The sequence below is a fragment of the Thunnus maccoyii genome, chromosome 3 (assembly GCF_910596095.1).
Source record: "Thunnus maccoyii chromosome 3, fThuMac1.1, whole genome shotgun sequence".
Classification (NCBI taxonomy): Eukaryota; Metazoa; Chordata; class Actinopteri; order Scombriformes; family Scombridae; genus Thunnus; species Thunnus maccoyii.
In genome coordinates this window covers 2,453,135-2,473,863 of record NC_056535.1, presented here as the reverse complement: position 1 = coordinate 2,473,863, position 20,729 = coordinate 2,453,135, and the positions used below count along the sequence as shown (strand labels likewise).

The 20,729-nt window shown below is 39.3% G+C and overlaps 1 protein-coding gene across 1 annotated transcript in view; it reads right to left on the bottom strand.

Moving 5' to 3' along the window:
- Window positions 1-20,729, bottom strand: part of nfasca (neurofascin homolog (chicken) a) — a 141,345-nt gene that overhangs the window by 14,233 nt on the left and 106,383 nt on the right. Inside the window, exons 22-35 of the mRNA XM_042405501.1 lie at window positions 20,267-20,368; window positions 19,497-19,694; window positions 18,641-18,711; window positions 17,604-17,826; window positions 17,219-17,334; window positions 16,793-17,003; window positions 16,168-16,290; window positions 15,861-16,034; window positions 13,830-13,856; window positions 10,025-10,261; window positions 9,213-9,335; window positions 4,618-4,764; window positions 2,413-2,541; window positions 989-1,058 (exon numbers count right to left, since the gene is read on the bottom strand). Of these exons, the coding sequence (XP_042261435.1) occupies window positions 989-1,058; window positions 2,413-2,541; window positions 4,618-4,764; window positions 9,213-9,335; window positions 10,025-10,261; window positions 13,830-13,856; window positions 15,861-16,034; window positions 16,168-16,290; window positions 16,793-17,003; window positions 17,219-17,334; window positions 17,604-17,826; window positions 18,641-18,711; window positions 19,497-19,694; window positions 20,267-20,368 (1,951 nt within the window). The remainder of the gene's footprint in view (window positions 1-988; window positions 1,059-2,412; window positions 2,542-4,617; window positions 4,765-9,212; window positions 9,336-10,024; window positions 10,262-13,829; window positions 13,857-15,860; window positions 16,035-16,167; window positions 16,291-16,792; window positions 17,004-17,218; window positions 17,335-17,603; window positions 17,827-18,640; window positions 18,712-19,496; window positions 19,695-20,266; window positions 20,369-20,729) is intronic.

Genomic DNA, 20,729 nt, shown 5'->3' with positions numbered 1-20,729 from the left:
TAAGAACTCATGTCAAACGTACTAAGATGGTGTTATAATGGCAATTTGAACATTGGATAGCAGGATAGCATTGAGCCTCAGCTGCTTGAGATAGAAAACTTTAATCTCTGTCCATGTCCACACTAATGATGACAAATGTAAGAACACTATATACATGTCTAAACAGTTTCATCCACACTAACATTTTCAGATTGTTCTTTTAAAAACATGCGGTCCTTAGAAATGTCAGAACAGTGGGAGACTGATTAAAAAGTTTTTTCTTCCCTCTCTTTCAGTAAGCAAACAACTAAATTGTGTAAGATGATAGCTGGATTTTTTGACAGATACATCCCAAATACTGGTCTTAAGAAGTTATATCTCTCTTCTGTTGCCTTCAACTCTCAACTTTAACTAATCACACAACATGGGTGGGTGCTACCATTGGCATATGTTTATGTGGTATAAAATAGTGAGGTCATAAATGCTACCTGCTAACTGAGACTAACATTATGTCCTCAGCGGCAGCATTGGCTGAATGATCTTACAGCATTAAATGAAAGATGTCAATGACACCTTTTGAATGTCTGGACTTGGATGTTAAATTAAGCCAATTTTGTAAATGTAATCTTAAACACATAATTATTATTAAACCCCAGGCCTTAATGTCATTTAAACTGATTTAGAACAGAAATGTATTTGTGTCACAATGTAGGAAAACTTTCCTCAGTTCAATATGTCCTATACTGCAGCCATGTCATATACTATCCCTTGACTTTTTGCCTTTTACTATCACACATCCTCATACAGTATGAGATGTGGCAAAACTACATGGTTGAGCAGTAAAACCTAATCCATTTACTTCAAATTCCCTTGACCATTCAATTTATTTTAAAGACAACAGTCCAAAAATACAGTAGCAAGCTACTGATGTAGGTGGTGCAGGTGTAATTCGGACATGTCAGCTCTAAAGCGGGCTGAGAACAGAGAGAATCTGTTTGGTGATACTTACTGGTAATCAAAGGATCCATCCTGGTCTTTCTGATCCACAGGGTCCAATGGGAGATCTTTTTTATCACGGACTGAGGAGAAAAGTACAAGAATAGTTAAAATGTTATAAAAATATTCAGTGTTTTGCTAAGAGCTTTATTGAATTTATGGTTATATTTGATAGACAAAACCATCCACATCTGGTGAAACTCCTGGAGTTATACTTGAACATAAAAAGCAAGTGTTAGTCCTCATCTGATGATTCCTGATCGTTCCATATATTTGTGTTTGTTTATTAGACTTTTAACTAACACTGTGTCCCAAACACTGCAAAGCATATACTATATAGGCTATGCTTTGTTCACTGATGTATACTGCAACTTTGGAACACTGCTGCCAATTTCAAATATCTAAACTTCACAAACAGATGTTAAAAAGTGTTTGCAGTGGTTTATTACTTTGTTTTCCAAGCTGCATCTATATATAGTATGTGGTTGGGACCCAGTGCATGTATTTAAACCTGCATTGACCTGGTTACAAGTATCAGCTGTTTAATGTTGGGTTGGGTTGTAAGGAGATTCAGTGCTTCAGTCGGTATACAACATGTTTTAGTCACAGTGTAGTTATGAACTCTTTTTCAGTTTGTCACTGTTGTGTTACAGTCCTTATTTGACTTTGCTCACCACTGGTTAGTTTAAAAGTTTCACAGCATCACAGCTCAGCACCTACCTAGACGTTTTGTGAAACCAGTCATGCAACCACCACCTGGACATTATAGAAACTGCAAAACATTAACATTAATCTAATTTCTGTTTTGTAGATCACCAACAATGCTATATGAAGACTCTTTTTATTTTGTATCAACAGTGAAAATATAATTTCAATTGTGGAAAATAGCATATCTAAAGATAATAATGGTAACTGTTTAATAAAATTACTGCTTTATTATTGCAAATATTGCACAAAAAACATAAATGTATACTGTTTAGACTCTGATCTGTCAAATATTCCGTCATGTAGGTGCATGTTGGCCTGGTCATTTGAACCAATAGCTATTTTTTTGCGGTGACATGTAGAATGTGAATGTGAAAACAGCCTTCTATGTCAAACTCTGTATATACATTATTCTGTACAGTGAAGCTCAAACTTCCAAATGTAGGAACAGGAAGAAAAACACATTTTTGAGTGGAGGGGGACTTTAAATTATCCAGGAGACTCCTGTGTCAATGTGTTGAGAGACTTTCAGTGTATTACTAAATGAAAACTTGTAAATGTAAATTTACAGTGGGAGAACTATTTAAGGAACCAGTGGCTCTATTCACTTTGCTCTTCTACTAATGTTGTCCCGGTCCACGAAAAAGCCTGTCAGCCTTTGCCAGACGGCTCTGCAAGACTAGCACTGGTCCTCTCTTGGGTATCATTAAGGCAGCCAGTGTCAGGCCTTACCTGGGTATTTGCCCCCGCGACTCCTCTTGATGAAGCAGACGATAAGAAGGATCAGTATGATGAGAGCGATGGCACACATCAAGCCGATGAACCAGCCTTGAGTGGCTATGTCTACCTGGTCTATGTAGGCTGGAGACACACAGAACACACACACACAAGGTGGGACAAGAGAGAAGAGTGGGGAGACAGTGAGTATTTTTCAGGCCCACAATGAGTTGGAGCTAACACATCAGACAATCTCTTCACATCCCACAGCGCTCAGTAGAAGTCAACAACTCAGAACCAACATCTCGTTTTTGCCCCCAAGCTCATATCCAGGATGATGATGTACAGAAGGATCACATCCATAACAATAAGGTGTTTATCTTCTCTTCCATTACACAGTGTGTGAATTTTAATCAGAAAAGCGTGTGAGACAGATGTTTGTGGTGTGAAGAGAATCGTTTCACTTTCCAATACAGCCAGAAAGGTTTCAGTACAACCTGAAAAAACACAACTTCTCGGAAATTCTAACTGAAATTTAATGGATATTAGCACTGAATAAGAACAAAATAATTACAGAGATATTTACTGCAACATTTCTAATTTCCATCAAAATATGTACACATTCATATCAAAACTGTGGGTCAATTTCTAAGAGGTCTTATATACCAGACATAGCAGACAAAGTAAGTTAATGTTTTTATAGACAATCTACCACAAGCAGAACAGTGTTGTTGATGTGTGAGAGGAATCGACTGATAGCCAGTCAGCTTGAAGGGGATTTTCAGCTCATGTAGCAGTCACCATATTGGAGGTCCATAACTTTTGGATAACAATGCCTATTAATACCTACTTGCATTTTTTAACCTACAGCATAGCATAACAGTCATCCTCACTGTGAGGGACCAACATTGTTAAATCAACAGGGCTGACTGACTTTGACTTTTGGTAATTCAGCTGGTTAGTAACATCATATTTTTAAAGGCAAAACATTTGAGCAAGCACACAATGTTTTTTGTTTTAATGAATTTATAAGTCTAAATTTGAGAGCATTGAGGAACAGACTTACTGATTGAATTCAGAGAGCAAAGTCTTGACTGTGTGTGGATCAATCAATCTCACCATTTCTGTCAGATTCTAAGGCTCAACAGGAAACATGTTATGCGTGCAGCTGATCATCAGTCATCTCATTTTCCAGTGAAATGTAACTTACTATATCTATATGTATATTTACTTAAGTACATTCATTAGTCAGCTACAGTTACTAGCTCTTTACAAATTAAGACTTCACATACAAAACATGTGACGAGCTTATAAAATATGTTGCTCTGATATACATTAAATTACCAAACTGTTTATAAAATACATACATACACTGATGAATCAGTAACAGAAATCCACTCCAGTCATTTTCACAGTTTGAGTCTTTTAAACCAATAATCTCATGGAGAACACTTGGTAACTTGGAAGTCAGAGCCTCGCAATGCGTCACGTCCATTTCAAATCAATTTATGTTACTGTCTGCGCCGATATACAGTAAATCTTCCAAAAGCTCAAAACATTGATTACACCCACCATTCTGTCCTCACTCTCTAGACTTGTTCTGCATTTGCAAAGCTATCACTGTATGCTCTGTACTATTGATTATTGATCATTAAGGATCAGTCAATAATTTTGCCATTATTTTACTTCCACAGCTAGTTAGCAAACTTGCCATACCTGGTCAGGAAAGGCTTCTTGCTTCTTGTTAACACATCATACCTGACGTTAGGTGGCAAGGAGCTAGTAGTGACTAGTATTTCCAAGTTAACGTTTTTATAAAATATGTTGCTAACTAGTTGGCAATCTGAACTAGCTTGCCAACTAATTAACAACAAAAAACAAAAATCAAGATCTAAAGCTTTATATAGCTTATACATCAGTGTTTGTCAGATGTCCATTCTCACAAAAATGCAACTTTTACTCTCATTCATAAATTGCTCAAAGAAAATCAGGATTAAGTTTGATGGTTTCCAAATACTGCATAAAGAAGTGAAGTGTCTCAATCTGACTCACTTGAGTTCACCTATGGAAGAGCATGCATGGTATTAAAACACTTCAACAAAACAATAATAACTCACCCAGCTTTAACTGAGTTAATGTTGATACTACTACTGACAGACTTGCACCCAGAGTAACCCACCTGGCTGGAACCCGGTTCCACCTGGCCAGGTGTGGTCTCACCTGTTTTGGTCTTAAAGGTGATAGATTTGCTGCTGACGCTGTTGAGCTCATGGGAGTAAACCCTCAGATGGTACTTGGCGCCTGCGATCAGATCCGTCACTGTAATGGGGGGCTCTTTCACTGGTACAATTTTCATCGTCTTGTTGCCTTGGAGACACAAGAAATGGGCCAATCACACTCCAGGGGGTGTGGCCTTCGTTCCACAGTAACGGTTGAGCTTACTAACAAAGGTCACGGCATCACGATGCTTTGCAGGGAGACTGTCCTTTCTGAGTGATAGCAGGGTTACTGAAGTGAATTGAGACTGATAACAATGCAGTGCACATCCCCATCATCAAGGTATATTCACTTCTTTACAGTATAGAAGCATACACATGATGTAGTTTAATACTTCTAGCCATTATACTTAATGGATGAGGTGCAGCTCTTTGAAGCTCTGTTCAACTGACAAATTCTGGTTCATTTTCCTCTTTTATGGTTATGAGACTACATTTTCTCTCAAGGGCATAATTCTCCAGAGAAAACTCATCTAAAAATGGGGAGTGAAGGAAAAGAGGGGCACAAGTAGTAGGTGCTTCTTCAGGCAAAACCACTGCACTGTGGACATCAAAGACTCACACAATTAAAATGCCCTATGAATTGGTCGCGTCATGTTTCCACCGAGTAGAATTGACCATTACAGAACTATCTATGTTCTTGGGTAACATCAGGGGCTAAAGTGGCAAAGCATTGTTTGTCTCAATTATTCATAGGCCCACACATATCTCCATGAGGTCAAAACAAACAAAAAAAAAAAAACAGCGACAACAACCTGCATCTTTCCAGCGGAAAGACATGACCGTCATGACATGGCCGAGCTATGAGCATGACTCTGATGGTGAAAGGAGGGGGTAGCATAAGGTGGTGACATCATGCACCATGCTCTCTACCATTTCACAAGGCTGGAGCAATCCAACAGAGCTCATTGCAAAGCCATGCTATCAATACCAATTCAGCCAAACAAAAGTTCTAATGCAGAAACAAGAGAAGACATGCCAGTCCTATTTACATAATCAGTCAATGCAGTGCTATGTGTAAGGCCACGGCTGATGTACAGTACAACATGGTTATCTCTATGTTTCCAGGTTCATAAAAAAAAGATGTCTTTGAAGTAGCTTATTGAGACACCTGCACATCTTTTTACTTTCAGACCACAGACCTTCTTTTTGATATTGTTTTTGATCAATCAGCAGATCAAGCTATTGCTATATAACACTTGTCTTTCCACAGCAACTCACAATCTGCTGTTGTAGCTTGTGTGACCAAGACAAGTGTGCATAACTAACCTTATTAGCATATTTTCACAACATTCTGTGAAATGCAGGAAAATGCAGTTAGTGGTAACAGTTCATGTGGTTTCATTCCTCTCTATGTAATCCTACTGTGACAAATTTTAAATTCCTTTTTTAAAATGCAGCTTTCGTCATTAGTAAAATAACTTAAAGATAAGAGATCTAGAGTTTGGTTATGGTTCAATTCCTCTAAATTCAGGAAGGTCAATTCTCAAATAAAAGCCAGTATTCAAATAAAGACAATATTCTCAAATAAGGTTAACCATAAGGAGGGGTGGAATTACCTGTACTCTAATAGTCACACAGTAAATTCAACATAATATGTATTTCCACAAAACTAATTGTATCAGGACAACACCAGAGTCAGGTCATACTCACCACTCTGCTGCTCTCAGGATCTCTTTTAGTTTTCATTGACTAAGTCCAATTGTCTCTACTTTGCTGTTCTTTTGACCAATGTTAACTACTGTTAGTAAAACGCAATGCTCACCACTGATGTTTGAAATTAAAAGCCTACCTGGAAGCTGCTGCTAGAAGGATGTGAAACATATGTGGAGGAGGTGATGAGTTTTATACATTGTGAAAACTGTACTGCAAAACTGCAAATTGTGATAATGATTATGTCCTATCACTAAAGTATTTATATTACAGTGGTCATGACAATTTATATCTGTTTATCATGTTGACTGGCTACTGGCCAAGTTGAGTCAAAAAACATTTGGGATTACATTTCAGCAGCTAATCCTCTCACTTTTACTGTGTACTGTAAAGCAAGATATTACATCTCATTTCAATTTCACACAAATTTAGTGAGATCAGGTTGAATTACAAATATATGGCTGTGTATATATCTACACATTATGGCACTGATGCCCACACCCTGACATTTTCTTTCTTTTTGACAAGATATCCCATTTCCTTCTCTGTAACAAGTGGTTCCAGATTCATTTTTTTATGCTACTAAATCATCAGAGAGAGTGTCAGAGTCTCCCTGCCACTCCCTCTTAGAGTCAAAGCTTTCAGATTTGACCTTGGAGAGCAGGGGGTGGGAGGGAGGGGTGAAGACCATTAGATCAGTCTCTTCATCCCCTCTCTCCTACCTCCCTCTCCCCCTTTCTCCTTCTATTCACATTCAGACATCATTAAGAATTTAAGCCACTGCCAAAGTACATGAAAAATACATCCTCCCTTCTTTCCATGCTCAATCAAAGATCACAGACTTTGAAATGGTGGAAAGCAATAACAGAGATCCTAATTGTGCCAGGCTATCCAATATCAACCAGCCCCTGGATTGCAGAAAAGGAGGGATGATGTGTTTTATAAAAGTAGGCTGCAAGAGTGCGTAACACCCAATCAAAAGCAAAAGCAAGATGTTATAGAAGCATGGATAGCCAAAAACAGTGACACATTCAAACAGCAATTCAGAGAAATCAAGCCAAACAGCCCATTAACAGTGCTGGTCCAACAAGAGCCATTCAAAGCCAGGCAGCATGTTGAAAAGGAACCACCGTGATGGTGCACTGCACAGGAAGTTAGTGATGAAGGTAGACATGATGATGACCAACATTTTCCAACATATAAAAAACAGAGAGAGACAGAGAGAGTGCAAGAGAGAAAGACACACATAAAGACTGTGGTATGCTGTATCTTCTGCTGTTGTAACAATATTAATGACTTCAACCCTTAGGTGTGAATATCACATCCTTAAATAATAAGGGTGATTTGAAAAAAAAAACAATAACAGGCCAACAGAGCAGCAGCTGCTGCTTCAGCTGAAGGTTATCTGCAGTGTGAGATACATATTTTCTGTTTTTGATAAGAGCTGTGATGGCACACATTTTATTTAAAACCTTTACATCAAAAGAGGATTCTTTCCTTTCCCTTTCAATTCTTTCATACTCTTTCTCCATTATGCTGTAGCCTTGCTCTGTTCAAACATCTGATTTTTTCATTACTTCCTAGTCTTGTTAGGTAAAGGTTGCCTAGAAGTGCTCTCCATTGAGGTTGTTTTGGGAATGGGAAAGATAACAAGAAGGACACATTTAATCAAAACCCTGGAGCAATGAACTTTGGGTAACAAAATGTGCCATTGAGGTGAAATTGAAGTCAGTATGAAAAAAATGAGCCATTAATTTTTTAATGAGTCGGCCACTGAGTAATTCTTTGGTGTTTCCATTCCATGGATCAGATTGGTAATTGTAATCAAAATTCTGCTACTAACATGATTGAATTTCACCTCAAGATGGAGGGAACACATGGATTAGCACGAAAATTACATTTCTGTCCCATGGGGATTTGTGTGAACAAAGATGAACTGGACAGTCTCACAGAGCACCAATAGTGTCATTTTAGAGAGTGGGCTAGAGTGTTGTTGTAAATGAATGACTGATGCATTTCAAATCCAGTCAGTTCTATAAATCTCATCTTAGGTTAGCTAAGGTTCCTCTGGAAAAGATTAAACAAATCTGTTCTCTCTTAAAGCTGCATTAATCAATTTTTGTTTTTAATTTGGTCACTTGAGGGCAGAAATCCATAACAAGTTGAAAATCACAAACTTTTGACATATTATGCCCTCACAAAGTTGTAGATTTTCATGTCTAGCTATCTATCTGGCAGTTTAGCAGAATGCTGCACTATGTTCACCAGCCATTCACTCACTCTGTCTGTCTGTTGCTGAACAGGTATAACAGTGGGTTTTTCACTTAGCCTTTTCACTGAAAACAAACAAAAAAATTTGATGAGAGCAGTAAGACTGACCCAAACAGTAAATTTGCTGGCAAGAAAATCAAATCAATTAGCTGAAAGATACTAAAATGCTTATAATTCATGTGTTCATCATTACAAGTGACCCATTTCATACTACACATAAGTCATTTGACCCACTGTTCATATAAAAAAATATTGATTAGTGCAGCTTTACAGTTAGAGCTGGTGAAGTCTTAAACCTTAGAACTCAAGCCAAAATTGGAGAGTCTGCTAGATACATACAGTACCAGTCAAGAGTTTAGATTCCCTTGAATGAGAAAGTGTGTCCAAACTTTTGAATGGTACTGTATGTACAGTGGAGTCCCAGCATTTCCATAAATGTTGGATCTATTTTGATGCAAATTACCTGCTCTCTAAAATAACCCCCTTTGTCTGCTCCTACTCCTATAATCTTGTAACATCATTAATATCTCACTAATATGGTAGTACTCTCTAATGAGAAAGTTCAAATCTATCTGGAATTCAATAGGGCAAAGTGGGCTTGGTCTGGTTTCTTACTGTCCAGTGTGAACTCTAGCACAAACTCGCTGCTGTCGGCCGGGAAGTTGTGTCTCCAGCTGACATTAGTGTAGTTACTGTTAGGCTCCACCGTCAGATTCCAGATCTCCCGCCCAGGGACCACTACACAAGGGTGGGTCAGGGGTAAAGGGTCAAAGGTCAGGGGCAAGGGGCAGAGAGGGCACAGTTACAATAACCACACACAGGGCTCCATTTAGACCTATGCATGGTTCTAGCACTAAGGGAGTCCTACAGGAATGGTCATACTGATCAAGATTGATTCCAATCATGATCCGCTCAAAGCCAGAAGTACATTTAATATGTTCATGGACTGAAAATTCACCCACAATAAAATGCTAGAGGATTTTTCAATTCATGAAACACTTATTGCAATGCTTACTTCTGGTTTAGAATGGACTCCAGTGCTAGCTGAGCCTGAAAACCGAAATGGTGAACTCACAGTCCTCTTTAGTTGAAATAGGAAACCCTCATCACTCTTAAGTGTTGAAGGGTACTTGCAGGGTACAAGAACTTTACACTTATCAACATCCATTTGATAAAAAGAAGTTTGGATTCTCACTTCCTGACCAGGAGGATAGTTGCTGGCTACATCCCAATATTCTGAAGTAATTCCCCACTTTTAGTTCAGCAGGTACAGTACAGTTTATTGGCATGCAGCCCTGATGTAGTTTCCTGTTTTGTCAGGTGGGAGAAGGCAATGGTCTTTTGACATCCATGAATTAAAGTGTCATTCACGGTCAACTAATGCACTAAAAAGACAATTAAAACCACAATGGGACAACAGCATGTACCCAACACATTGTCGGTATGCTTGTGGGAGATCAGCACAGGAGGTGTAGTAGTAGTGGTCGCCTCAGTTGTAGTGGTGGTGGTGGTGGTAGTAGTAGTAGTGGTAGGAGTCGTTGTTGTAGGAGTGGTAGTAGTTGAGGTACTAATGGTTGTAGGAGCGATGGTAGTAGGAGGAAGAGGAGCAATAGGAGGAGGAGTAGGAGTGAGAGCTGAAGCCACAGAGGCGTCGGTAAGCTCAACTACAAAGGAGGAGGTGGGAGAGAGCAGAGGGTTAAAGACAAGGTAGCAGGAACATCGAACAGGTAGACACACACTGACATACACAGGAGAAAGTCAATGAAGCCCTGAGCTGAAACAAACAAGGAATTCCCAACAAGCAGCACTCATCATCATATGCCTCACTGAGGTCATCATGAGTCAATAAATGATCACAGTGTTCATTTGAGTGTTTTCCACTTCTCTGTTGGCATCCATACATGCTTAATCATCATTGCCCTGCACAGACTTAGGTGCCACTGCCACCAAGAGGAAGTATGCTGATATTACAACAGGTCTGAGAAAAATGCGCTGTAAATGAGGTTTTTCAAACTTTCTTTGAAGAACTGGCAAATGAGGCGATACTGTATTTTATAAAAGCCAGGTCTGGAATGCCCCAAACCCTATTTATAGTTCATCAAGTATTTAAAGGGGCACTCCACTGGTTTTAAAGATTAAGTTAAATAGTGAAAATAGTTAATAATGTCTTCTTTGGATCTGGAAGAGACGGAAAATTGATTACCTCAGTAATGATAATGTCAAACAGGATTCTCTCAGCTTGAACCTAAAGATTACATATTTATAACAAAAGCTTGTGTTAGAAGCTGAGGCCATACATGGGTCAAAGGAAAATAATGCTATCGGTTGGATAATGTGAAATGTAGGATCCAACATTTTCGAACTTGACTCATACTAGGAACTAAAAGTCAGGATATCTCAACCTCTGCTAAATTGTGACCTTTCTTTTATTTAATCTGTCTCTTACATGTAATCAACTTTATGGAAGTGCAATAGTAAATTGTTGGAGTGCCCCTTTAAATATTGTCCCCGCCGGTCTAGAGCCAGAGGTACCTTTTTCCCAAAGGACCTTGTGTAATTAATTTACAGACTCTCTTCACCCTAATACAGACATCTTTGTTGCACTCACATCACTGGGGAAAATACAACTCATTTTATGTAGTTATATGTCACATTTCTTTCAGTGTCTGTCATTGCAGTAAAAACTGTAGTGACAGTCCATTTATTTACTGCCCTCATGAATCCTAATTTTCTTTTTGACAAATACAGTCTTCTTCTTGATGCTTAGTCATCACTTGTGAAGTTTTTTTTTATCAGCTGTACAGTATTTTGTCATTCAGGTATAATCTACTTGGAGAGCTTGCTAGAAGTGTCAGAGCAGTTGCGTGCTACGGCTGGGTATCAAGCACCAGTACATTTTGGGTACCAACCAAAATGTGTCAGTAACACAGAGGATAAAAAAACTCTGTAGAACTGAAAGCTGGCACTGAATTCTTTGTCAGTTTCTTAGTCCTTTTTACCGATTGTGTGATTTTAATCTCACAAATTTTAGACTGTATTTTGTTAAGGCAAAGCTCTTGAGTGGCTGCTTGAGTTTATACAAGCCAGCTTAGTCCTATCTAGATTTTTTTTTTCTTAAACTTTTGTAATACTATGGTCTCCCCTTGGGGGAGTCAGGCCTCCCAGGTTGGAAACCAGGATCATCCCTTACCACTGATTTCCACTTGTTGCTTGCTCTTTACTGTACCTTGAAGTTGAGGTCATGTCCAGCCAGTGAATGGTCCCACTACTGAGGTCTCCACCCCAAACATTTCCCTCATACAACAACCCCAAACCCCAGCCAGCATGCTTTTATTATTATATTCCAAGCATGCCCTCAAACCACCGTGCGAGGGAAAAAGAAAGTAGGACAGGAAGATGGAAACATCAGAATGTTCAGGAGCCAGTACAGCCCAGTGATATAGGCCAGTTCAGCCAAACGCTTCAAGCCATCTTACCTGTGATCCCCAGTATGTACTACTGACCCGGTGAACAGAAGTGATGGATAAAGATGGCAGAGTGACATGACCTTTGAAAAAGCTCAGAAGCAAGACGATCAAGCCAGTGAGTGAGTGAGCAAGCCAGTCAACTGCTGATGGGGTTTGTTTGCCTCCCAGAACCTTCCAATAATTCACCAAAATGTTTCCCATCTCCTCCCATCCCACGCGCACTCCCAAAACAGCAGCGCCATCATGACTTTGCATTCAATGACAATGAGAGAAAAACTCATTAGTTGCCACGCATGGCTAACTCGTGTCTGGTGGCAGACAGAAAGAGCAGTGATGCTGTGAGATTGCATTGTAAAGGTGAGCCATCAGGGATTGGTTCAGTAAATCAGAGGTTCAGTATGAATGAAGATTCTACAGCTATCGGGGTGTGTGTCCTGAGCATGAAGATGATCTAGTTGCTCAATGTCCTCTCTCTATATTCTGTTATTAATTTATCTATAATTTTTCCATCCTGTTTTTCCATATTGTAATTCTACTATCTTGGTCCACGCTGTAAACACTACATCTATTGAATGTCTGTCCATCCTGGGAGAGTGATCCCTCCTCTGTTGCTCTTCCTGAGGTTTCTTTCCTCATTCGAATAGAGGGTCTAAGGATTGGAAATGTTATATGCTGGACAGATGGTCTCTGTACCACATATTCCTGTTAACTAAATGTGTGGATCGTAAAGGAAACTACTGTATTCAAAAGTAATAAGGTTATGAGTAAAGTGACTAGGCTCATTCAATCCCTGACAGCACACAGCAGCAGATAAACAGCAGCTTTACACACAGAGGAAGGACTGAGAGATGAGGAGAGGCAGACAGGCAAATGAACAGATGAGTAAAAAAAACAAAACAGTATAGACAGCAGTTCAGTCCAACAGCAAACACTCAGTCTGATCTGTTTTCACCAAGAGCTTTAGACATTTCATCCATTGCATAAGATTATAATAAATGTAATGACTTGTGGGTTTTGACAGTTGTTTAAACATAATAAGAAATTACATGACCTATGGGCAATTATGCTTATTTCTGATATTTTCACATGAGTTCTAACTAATCTAAATCATAAACAAAAGATTAATCAATAATGAAAATAACTATTAGTTGCAGTCTTATGGCAAGTGACTGGTCCTCTTTAAATTACATGCGACAACATACAACATATATTGCCAGTATTGTATATTCATCTATCACCCGCTAGTCAGTGGATCTTGAGTTAGAATTGTTTCTTTTACAGTTTCAGAAATAGTTAATGTCTTAGGCTTGTAGATCTGTAACTCAAAGCCTATGCTAAACTAACCTGCTTGAATAGCCAGTCATGGAACAGTTTTCTGTGGTGTACTGCACGAAGATCTTGTCTGTTTATGTAAACAAAGGTCTTAATTGTCTCAGAAATGTAAAGTAACAGCAATTTATTGGCGCTTTAAGATATAACAGCATGTTATTTTTAAAACATGAGAGCTGGAAGCTCTGCCGCTACCCTACAGGCAGTAACATCTCAACCTGGTGGGGTTAAAACTAATGAAGCAGCTCCCTCTGTTGCCTACCAGTGTGACCTGCAGGGGGTGGTAGAACTGCATGTTGCTGGACAATACAGGATGGATTGAATGTGGACTGCACTGCTGTTAAGTGTTAAGATGGACAGATAAAGGGACAGACATGGTGGATGAGAGCGGGGCAAGGCAACAGGCAGATTCGCTGTGCTTCTTGTTCCCCATTACCTAGACCTGTAGCATCAGTAAAGTTTTCTGCCAATGAAAAGAACAGGAGAGACAGGAAAGAGGGGAGAGGTGTAAGAAAGAGAGGGACAACAACAACAGCAGCGGCTGGAAGGTCGGTTCAACAGATATTCTCATTCACTCTAGGAGCGGGGAGTTTGGTTTAATATGTTCAGGTTTGGAGATATCAGTCTCTGTCAAAGCTTTCATCAGAACTACTTTCTACTGAAAAGATAGTTCCTCTGTTCGCAGTGAAGTTTGTGGATTATCTAGAGTCACTGCTAAACTGTTTCTGGAAAAATATGTTGCTTCTCAAAGTCAGTGAATAAATTGCATTCACTTCTATTGTATAAGGGGGGAGGCAAAAATTTCAGAGACAGACAGACATTTCAAAACCTGGACAAATAAAACCAAAACTATCTGCATGACTAGATACTGCTAGAAGTAAGGCTGATTTTTTATTTATTTGGGTGAACCACCTGTTTAAAACAATCTTTTAAGTTTTGACACCATAACATTGGATTATTTATTTCTGCAAGTCAAATGTAATCATCAATGTGTCTGTGTGTGTGTGTGTGTGTCAGGGTTGGTGTCGTACATCAGAGAAAGAGCAGCTCTTTCTCCATCTGATACCCCAACAAAGAGGCCTGTGTTTACTCTCTCACCTCTCTCTCTTTCTATTTCTACTCACACACACACACACACACACACACACACACACACACAAACACACACACACACACACACACACACACACAGAGAGGTTCCATGGCTACACAAAACCAGACCCTCACAATATATACACGTTATCAAACCAGCCCAGTTCCCATGCAGAGAAAAGGGCTGGAAGTGGTGTGATTACATAGCAGAAGACACAATGCAGCAGTGTGAAGTGATTGAGGTGGCTGAGTGTCCTGTGGGATGTTTGCCTCTTTACTCTGTGTAATTATTGGCAAACAGAATCCTAGACACACTGTGTGAAGAAAACTTCAGTAACTCCTCTGATAAAGTGTGTCACAAAAAATCAACTCTTTGAACTCTTGGATTATCTGTTTCAAGAAAGTTTCAAGTCTGTGCAAGTTGATTTTCATAAAGTATTGAAATTTGTTTCAGTTCACAAATTTGCTGTTATTCTTTATTTTCTTACGGCCAACAAATCCCATGAAAACACCAAAACCAACGATGTGTTAGTGCGTCTCACTCTACTTTTCTGATTTCCCTACCCTGTCTGTGGCTCTCAGCCTCAAGCCCATTTATTCCAAATATAATGTTTCATTTTTAAAAAGCCTACTTTACTTTCCTAAAATAGCTGGGCACTATAGTTACTCCAACAGGAGGAAAAAGTGTACTTGTTGGGGACTATTTTCATCTGCGGATTAATACACATTTGTCCAGTACACATAATTGACAATACATACAGTGATGTAGTAGAGACGGGATATAACTTAAGCCCTGTAAAAGATGTTACCATGTACCCATTCATATGTGCAATGAGTATTCATAAGTAAATACATGATGCAAAAAAAGATCAGTATTCCGACCATTATGCTGCTTTCTGTTTGACTAACTGAGTGAATTTTATGGCTCATTTAAAACCAAAACTAATAAATGAAACTAAAAAAAAGTTAATCTGGTGAATATGTACCTCACTACAAGCAGATAATGGCATGTTATCAGGCTACTAGACATTATACTTATACTGATATATTGATCAATATCAGTATTTTATCAGTTGTTGCTTCACCTCAAGATGATAACTATACATTTATTGGACAGCAAATAAATGCTACACTGCCTGGTTGCCTATGGAAAACCCTTATTTTGAATTGATTTTACTGGGAAAATTATATTGTATTCTACATATTCTTTAGTATATGCAGCAGTACCATTAAATTGTTTAAATAATAATTTTCAACCTTGGTGTCCATAGAGAGTTTGGTGTTGTACAATAATTAAATGCAGTTTCAGAGGCGTTCCTATCCTGTTGGAAACAATGAATATGAGATTTGGTCTTTTTAATGTAGAAACACTCACCCTCGTTGGCAAAGTGTGGGGACTCCTCAGCAAAGACCTCCCCTGCTCCCACCTGGGTGAGCGCTGAGAGGTAGAACTTGTAGCGGGTAGATCGGTCTTGCAGACGAAGGGTGAACTCTGTCATGTTAGGAAGGAAAGTCTCCAGCTGGGGACGACCCACCCTGGAACCATTGACTACACACACAACCACATACACATTTACAAAAGAGTGAGGGAAGAGACAGATGTATTGTTGGTTTAAGCAGGTCTGGTTGTGTTTCCATTAAGGCAGATTGTTCCTGGATTTATCAGATAAAGAGCAGCTCACCTGTTTGGTACTTGAGCTGGTATCCAATCAGAATGCCATTGGGCTCCAGAGGTTTGTCCCATTCTAGGTGGAGAGTATCAAAACTCCTCCGATTAATCCTGAAGGACCTGGGAGCATCCGGCACTGCGCACACACAAAACACACAAAAACACACAAATAAGGAGAGAGAAGAGATAAAAGTGGGATCTAGGATTTAGGAAAAGGACAGAGCAGAAAAGTAATTTGTTCTGTTTAAGTTGCCATCATAATGAGTGAAAGCTGAGGCCTTATGATGCAGTACTAACTGCTCTTCAAAAAATCTGTAGACTGTCTGTCTACAGTGTCTGTATACATTCATGCCAGTAGCTCCAAAAAATCTCTTAAAATTGAACTCCTAAATTTTGTTTCAAACTTCCCTCAGGAACCTATGTGTGATGTCATGGATACTTTTGGATGTAGTGTATGATTGTGCATTAGTTTGTAAAAATTCCATATAAATCTGATAAATGTGCTCCTTTTGGCACCTTATCATCTTGTGATCTGATGTGTTATGATTAGAATTTCTCCAGACCTTCATCTTTGGAACCAGAGGTATGGCTTCATTACATGTAAGCTTCTCCCTGATGTAATACTTGAGTGTCCTCACCTCCCTCCTTAGTGGTGAAGTCCACCGTGTTGCTGGGTGGACCCTCGTAGCCGTTGTTGGCCACAACCATGAGCATCTTGTATCGCGAGTAGGGCACCAGGTTGCTGAGGATGCCAGACGGCTCAGCCACAGTGCTGTAGAAACCTTTGGTCTTGTTCTCCTTACTGACCACCAGACCCGGAACCTGACTGGACTCGCGCCAGTAGTACAGCTGGGAGGGTGAAGGGGGAGGAAGTAAGGAAGGAGGAAAGAAGGGAAGAACAAAGTTGATGAGTAAGAAGTGCAGAGGTGGGGTGAGGAGATTCAACAAGATAAATTGAAGAGGTCAGAAATTGAAAAGGGGAATGGAGGAGAAAAAAACATCCAAATCTTTTTTTAAGCCAACTCTGCAGTCGGTTCTCATTACGAAAATGCAGGCAGTCTCACTCTGTACTCCTTGAACTCTCCCTGGACAGAGTTAAGGTCCACAGGTTTCCACTGGATGTTCGCTTTGGTGCTGTCCACCTTTAACACCCGCAGTTCAGTGGGAGGGTCGGTGGGCTCTGAACACATGAAAAAGAACACAGCATGTGTAAAGAGTCAAAAAGGCTCAGTTCTGTTTCTGCTGGAATATCAAACTCCCTCAGAGGCGCTCTTGTTGCTTTGCAGTAATTGGACTAATGGCTTAAAATGAAAGGAGAATAATTGACTGATAAAATTCTCTGAGTTTCCATCAGCTCGAAAAGCATCAAAACAAAATATCTACCAGCCTTCATGCAAAAATCAATTTTATTGACTTTCAAAACCTGATATCTACTGTGTATCTACTTACTGTCCTCTCCAGAGTATCCAACGACCATATTAGACTCAGGTCCTGATCCAAACTCATTCCTGGCCTGGATTTTGATCTCATAAGGCACATATGTTTCTGTGTTTTGGACGACATGTTTGGACCCCACCGTGGTCACGTTATTCCACTCCTCCCCTGAATCCTTCCGTCTCCACCACACACTGTAGTGCAGGTTCGGGCCATTTCTCTCCAGATCAAGCAGGGGCTGAAGAAATAAAACAAGAAGCTCACTGACCAAAAAGTAGATGCTGGTTCTCATAAGATACTGGTATGAATTAACATGAAATTTGACTTACACAATGACACAATAAATATGGTTTGGAGGGATCTTTCATATCACCAATAAAAGGTCAGATTTGAAAGGTTTTGGTTTTTTCTCGGCCAGTACAGTCATTTATTTTATGGTGTTGAATTACTAATTTCTGCAATACACTTTCAAGTTGGCAGGAGGGACTTGCAATTTTTAGGCAAAATTCTTCTTTTGGATTGGTTTTGATATTGTATTACACAATTTTTTCCAAAAACAGCTAAGTACTTCCCAGCAATGACAGACACATTTGGAGATCTTCAATGATGCACCAGAGCAATTATTATTCCTTGTATTGAGTTTTTTTCAATGAATATTTTTAAATCCCTCCTACAGATTGAAAAGCTATTTCTATGCAGATATACAGAATGTACAGATATTATACAGAATGTATATTGCGCCTCATTCCTGACCGCATCACTGTCGTGCCAACAATGACAGTAAAGCAAACCCTCTTGTGTAATAATGCTTAATTAAAATGTAATCTTAGAATGTTTGTGTTCTCTAAAAAGAAAGTGAGACATAATTATACAAATGTCTTCAGTACATTATTCCTACTACTTTCAGATTACTTGATTTTATTTTCAAATTTCCATGATCACAATACAGACTAAACTCTTTGTGTTATTGTTATAATTTACATTTGTTCAATAGTCACTGAATGCAATAGTACACTTACAAGATGTACTTTCCTGCCTTGTACATGTCTTACCTCCCAACTGATCTCCATGTTGTCCTTCTTGGAGCCCCATCCTCGTAGACCTCTGGGTATGGCATCTGGGGCTTAATATGACATAACAAAATTCAAAATTCACTTAAATCGAACAACATCAACTCCAACAAACCACTATACAGGTACAGATTTATGACCTGAAGCTTTCTGAATGTGGCTTCCAGAATCTGTACTCATTCTTATTATGAAAGACTGTTACAATTTTATTCCAAAATTAAACACCCATCACTTCAAAACTTATACTGCTTTGACTAATAATTTGTGTCTGATGTGGTTTTTCCATAAAAAAAGTTCCATTACCAGTTCCATGTTCCATTGGAAATTCTTAAAATGGTATCTAACCTACCTCATTGAAAATCCTGAAACTATGAATATGCAAATATATTTCAATTCAACTTGAACTGCTGGACACAAGATGTCTCCTTATTTAACTGTAGTTAAATAGTCCATACTCAGTGTTTGTGCACTGGAAGCTTCAAGTTTCCATATCACACTTGTGTAAGTTGCAGACTCGACCACGATTGGCTCCAAACTAGTTGTGATGTCACAAATCATTCTAATAAGGTACACACCTTAAACTCAGATTTTCTGTAAGCACAGAGAAACTTTCAACTTTCACTTTTGTGAAAAAAAGTCTTCTAATGTCAAACTCTGCACACACATCACTCTGCATACTGAAGCTCAAACATTCAAGAGAAGTAACAAAAAGCAAAACACGTTTTTGTGTGAAAGGGGAGTTTAAGTACATGAAATGTTGTGTCTGATTCGAAGGCAGATAAACTACAGTGTTTAAACACACACATTATTTCAAGTGAGTGTATGTGGTGCTGCTCACCAGCTCCGCTGGTCTTGTATCGTGGTGAGGGGCGGCTGGGCTGACTCTGGCCCACTGCATTGATGGCAATGACTCTGAACTGGTAGTTGACGAAGGGAGCAAGCTGCAGGATGACAGAGTTGAGGTCCCCGGGGTAAGTGGATAGGTCCTGCCATCTACCCGGGTCCCAGTGGTCCTCCTCAAACTGGACCAAGAACTCTGCAGAGACACACCCGGCATGAGAAAAGATAGAGTACTTACTGTTAAAGCAGTGGAACTCTGGGGGTATCTGGAGGTCCTGGAAGGGGTAAGCAAGTGGTGGACTACATGCAGGTGTAGCTTCATGTATTCTCATATCTTGACATCATTTCATCCCTTCATCTCCCCTCCAGTTTGTTTAATGACCCTATTGCACTAATTTTACAAACCTTCCTATAAATACAGATTATAATTAGAATTTCATAACTAATAGGCCCCCCAAGTGATATTTCTCAGATGGATTAGAAATGTGTCCTATTAAAATTTACCTCATTTCTTTATTAATGAGTATTTCTATTTAAACATTCCTCCATTATCATTTCTTTTCTAACCTGAGACAAACTCTACTACTTCCCCTTTTTAGCTCTCCTTTACTGAGAGATGAAAGCTGCACTGCTTCCACATACTTAAATATAGCACAGTGTATGCTTGTAACACAAATCTATGAGAAATGTGATAATAAAATGCAATTCAATCTCTCCTGTGTGTGTGTGTGTGTGTGTGTGTGTGTGTGTGTGTGTGTGTGTACTGACGTGTGATGGGGCTCCTGTGGTCGTTTCCAGGAATCCAGGTGAGGCGAACGCTGCGGGCTGCTGGGTCTGACAGATCCAGATCCATGGGAGGGTCTGGACGGTCTGCAGACAAACAGGTGATAATCTGGCTTTAGACATGGCAAACATAGACAAACACACACATGCAAGAATAGGCATGCTGCAAAATACTTGTCACTCATACTGTACAATGCCATTTATTCTCATAATCAGTCCTTCAGTGTTAAGTTAGAATACACTCCTCGATTTAATTATTTTATTATAACACCCAACAAGCTCCACATCTCCTTCCAGTTCATTGTTCTTTTGAAACACAAATCAAGTTTCAAAATCAGTTTCACATGTTTTAGGAAATTAGTAATATATCGAAAAGCCTAACCCTAATAACTAATAACACGAACAACTCAAAATCATCATACCAAACTACCACATACCAACAATATGG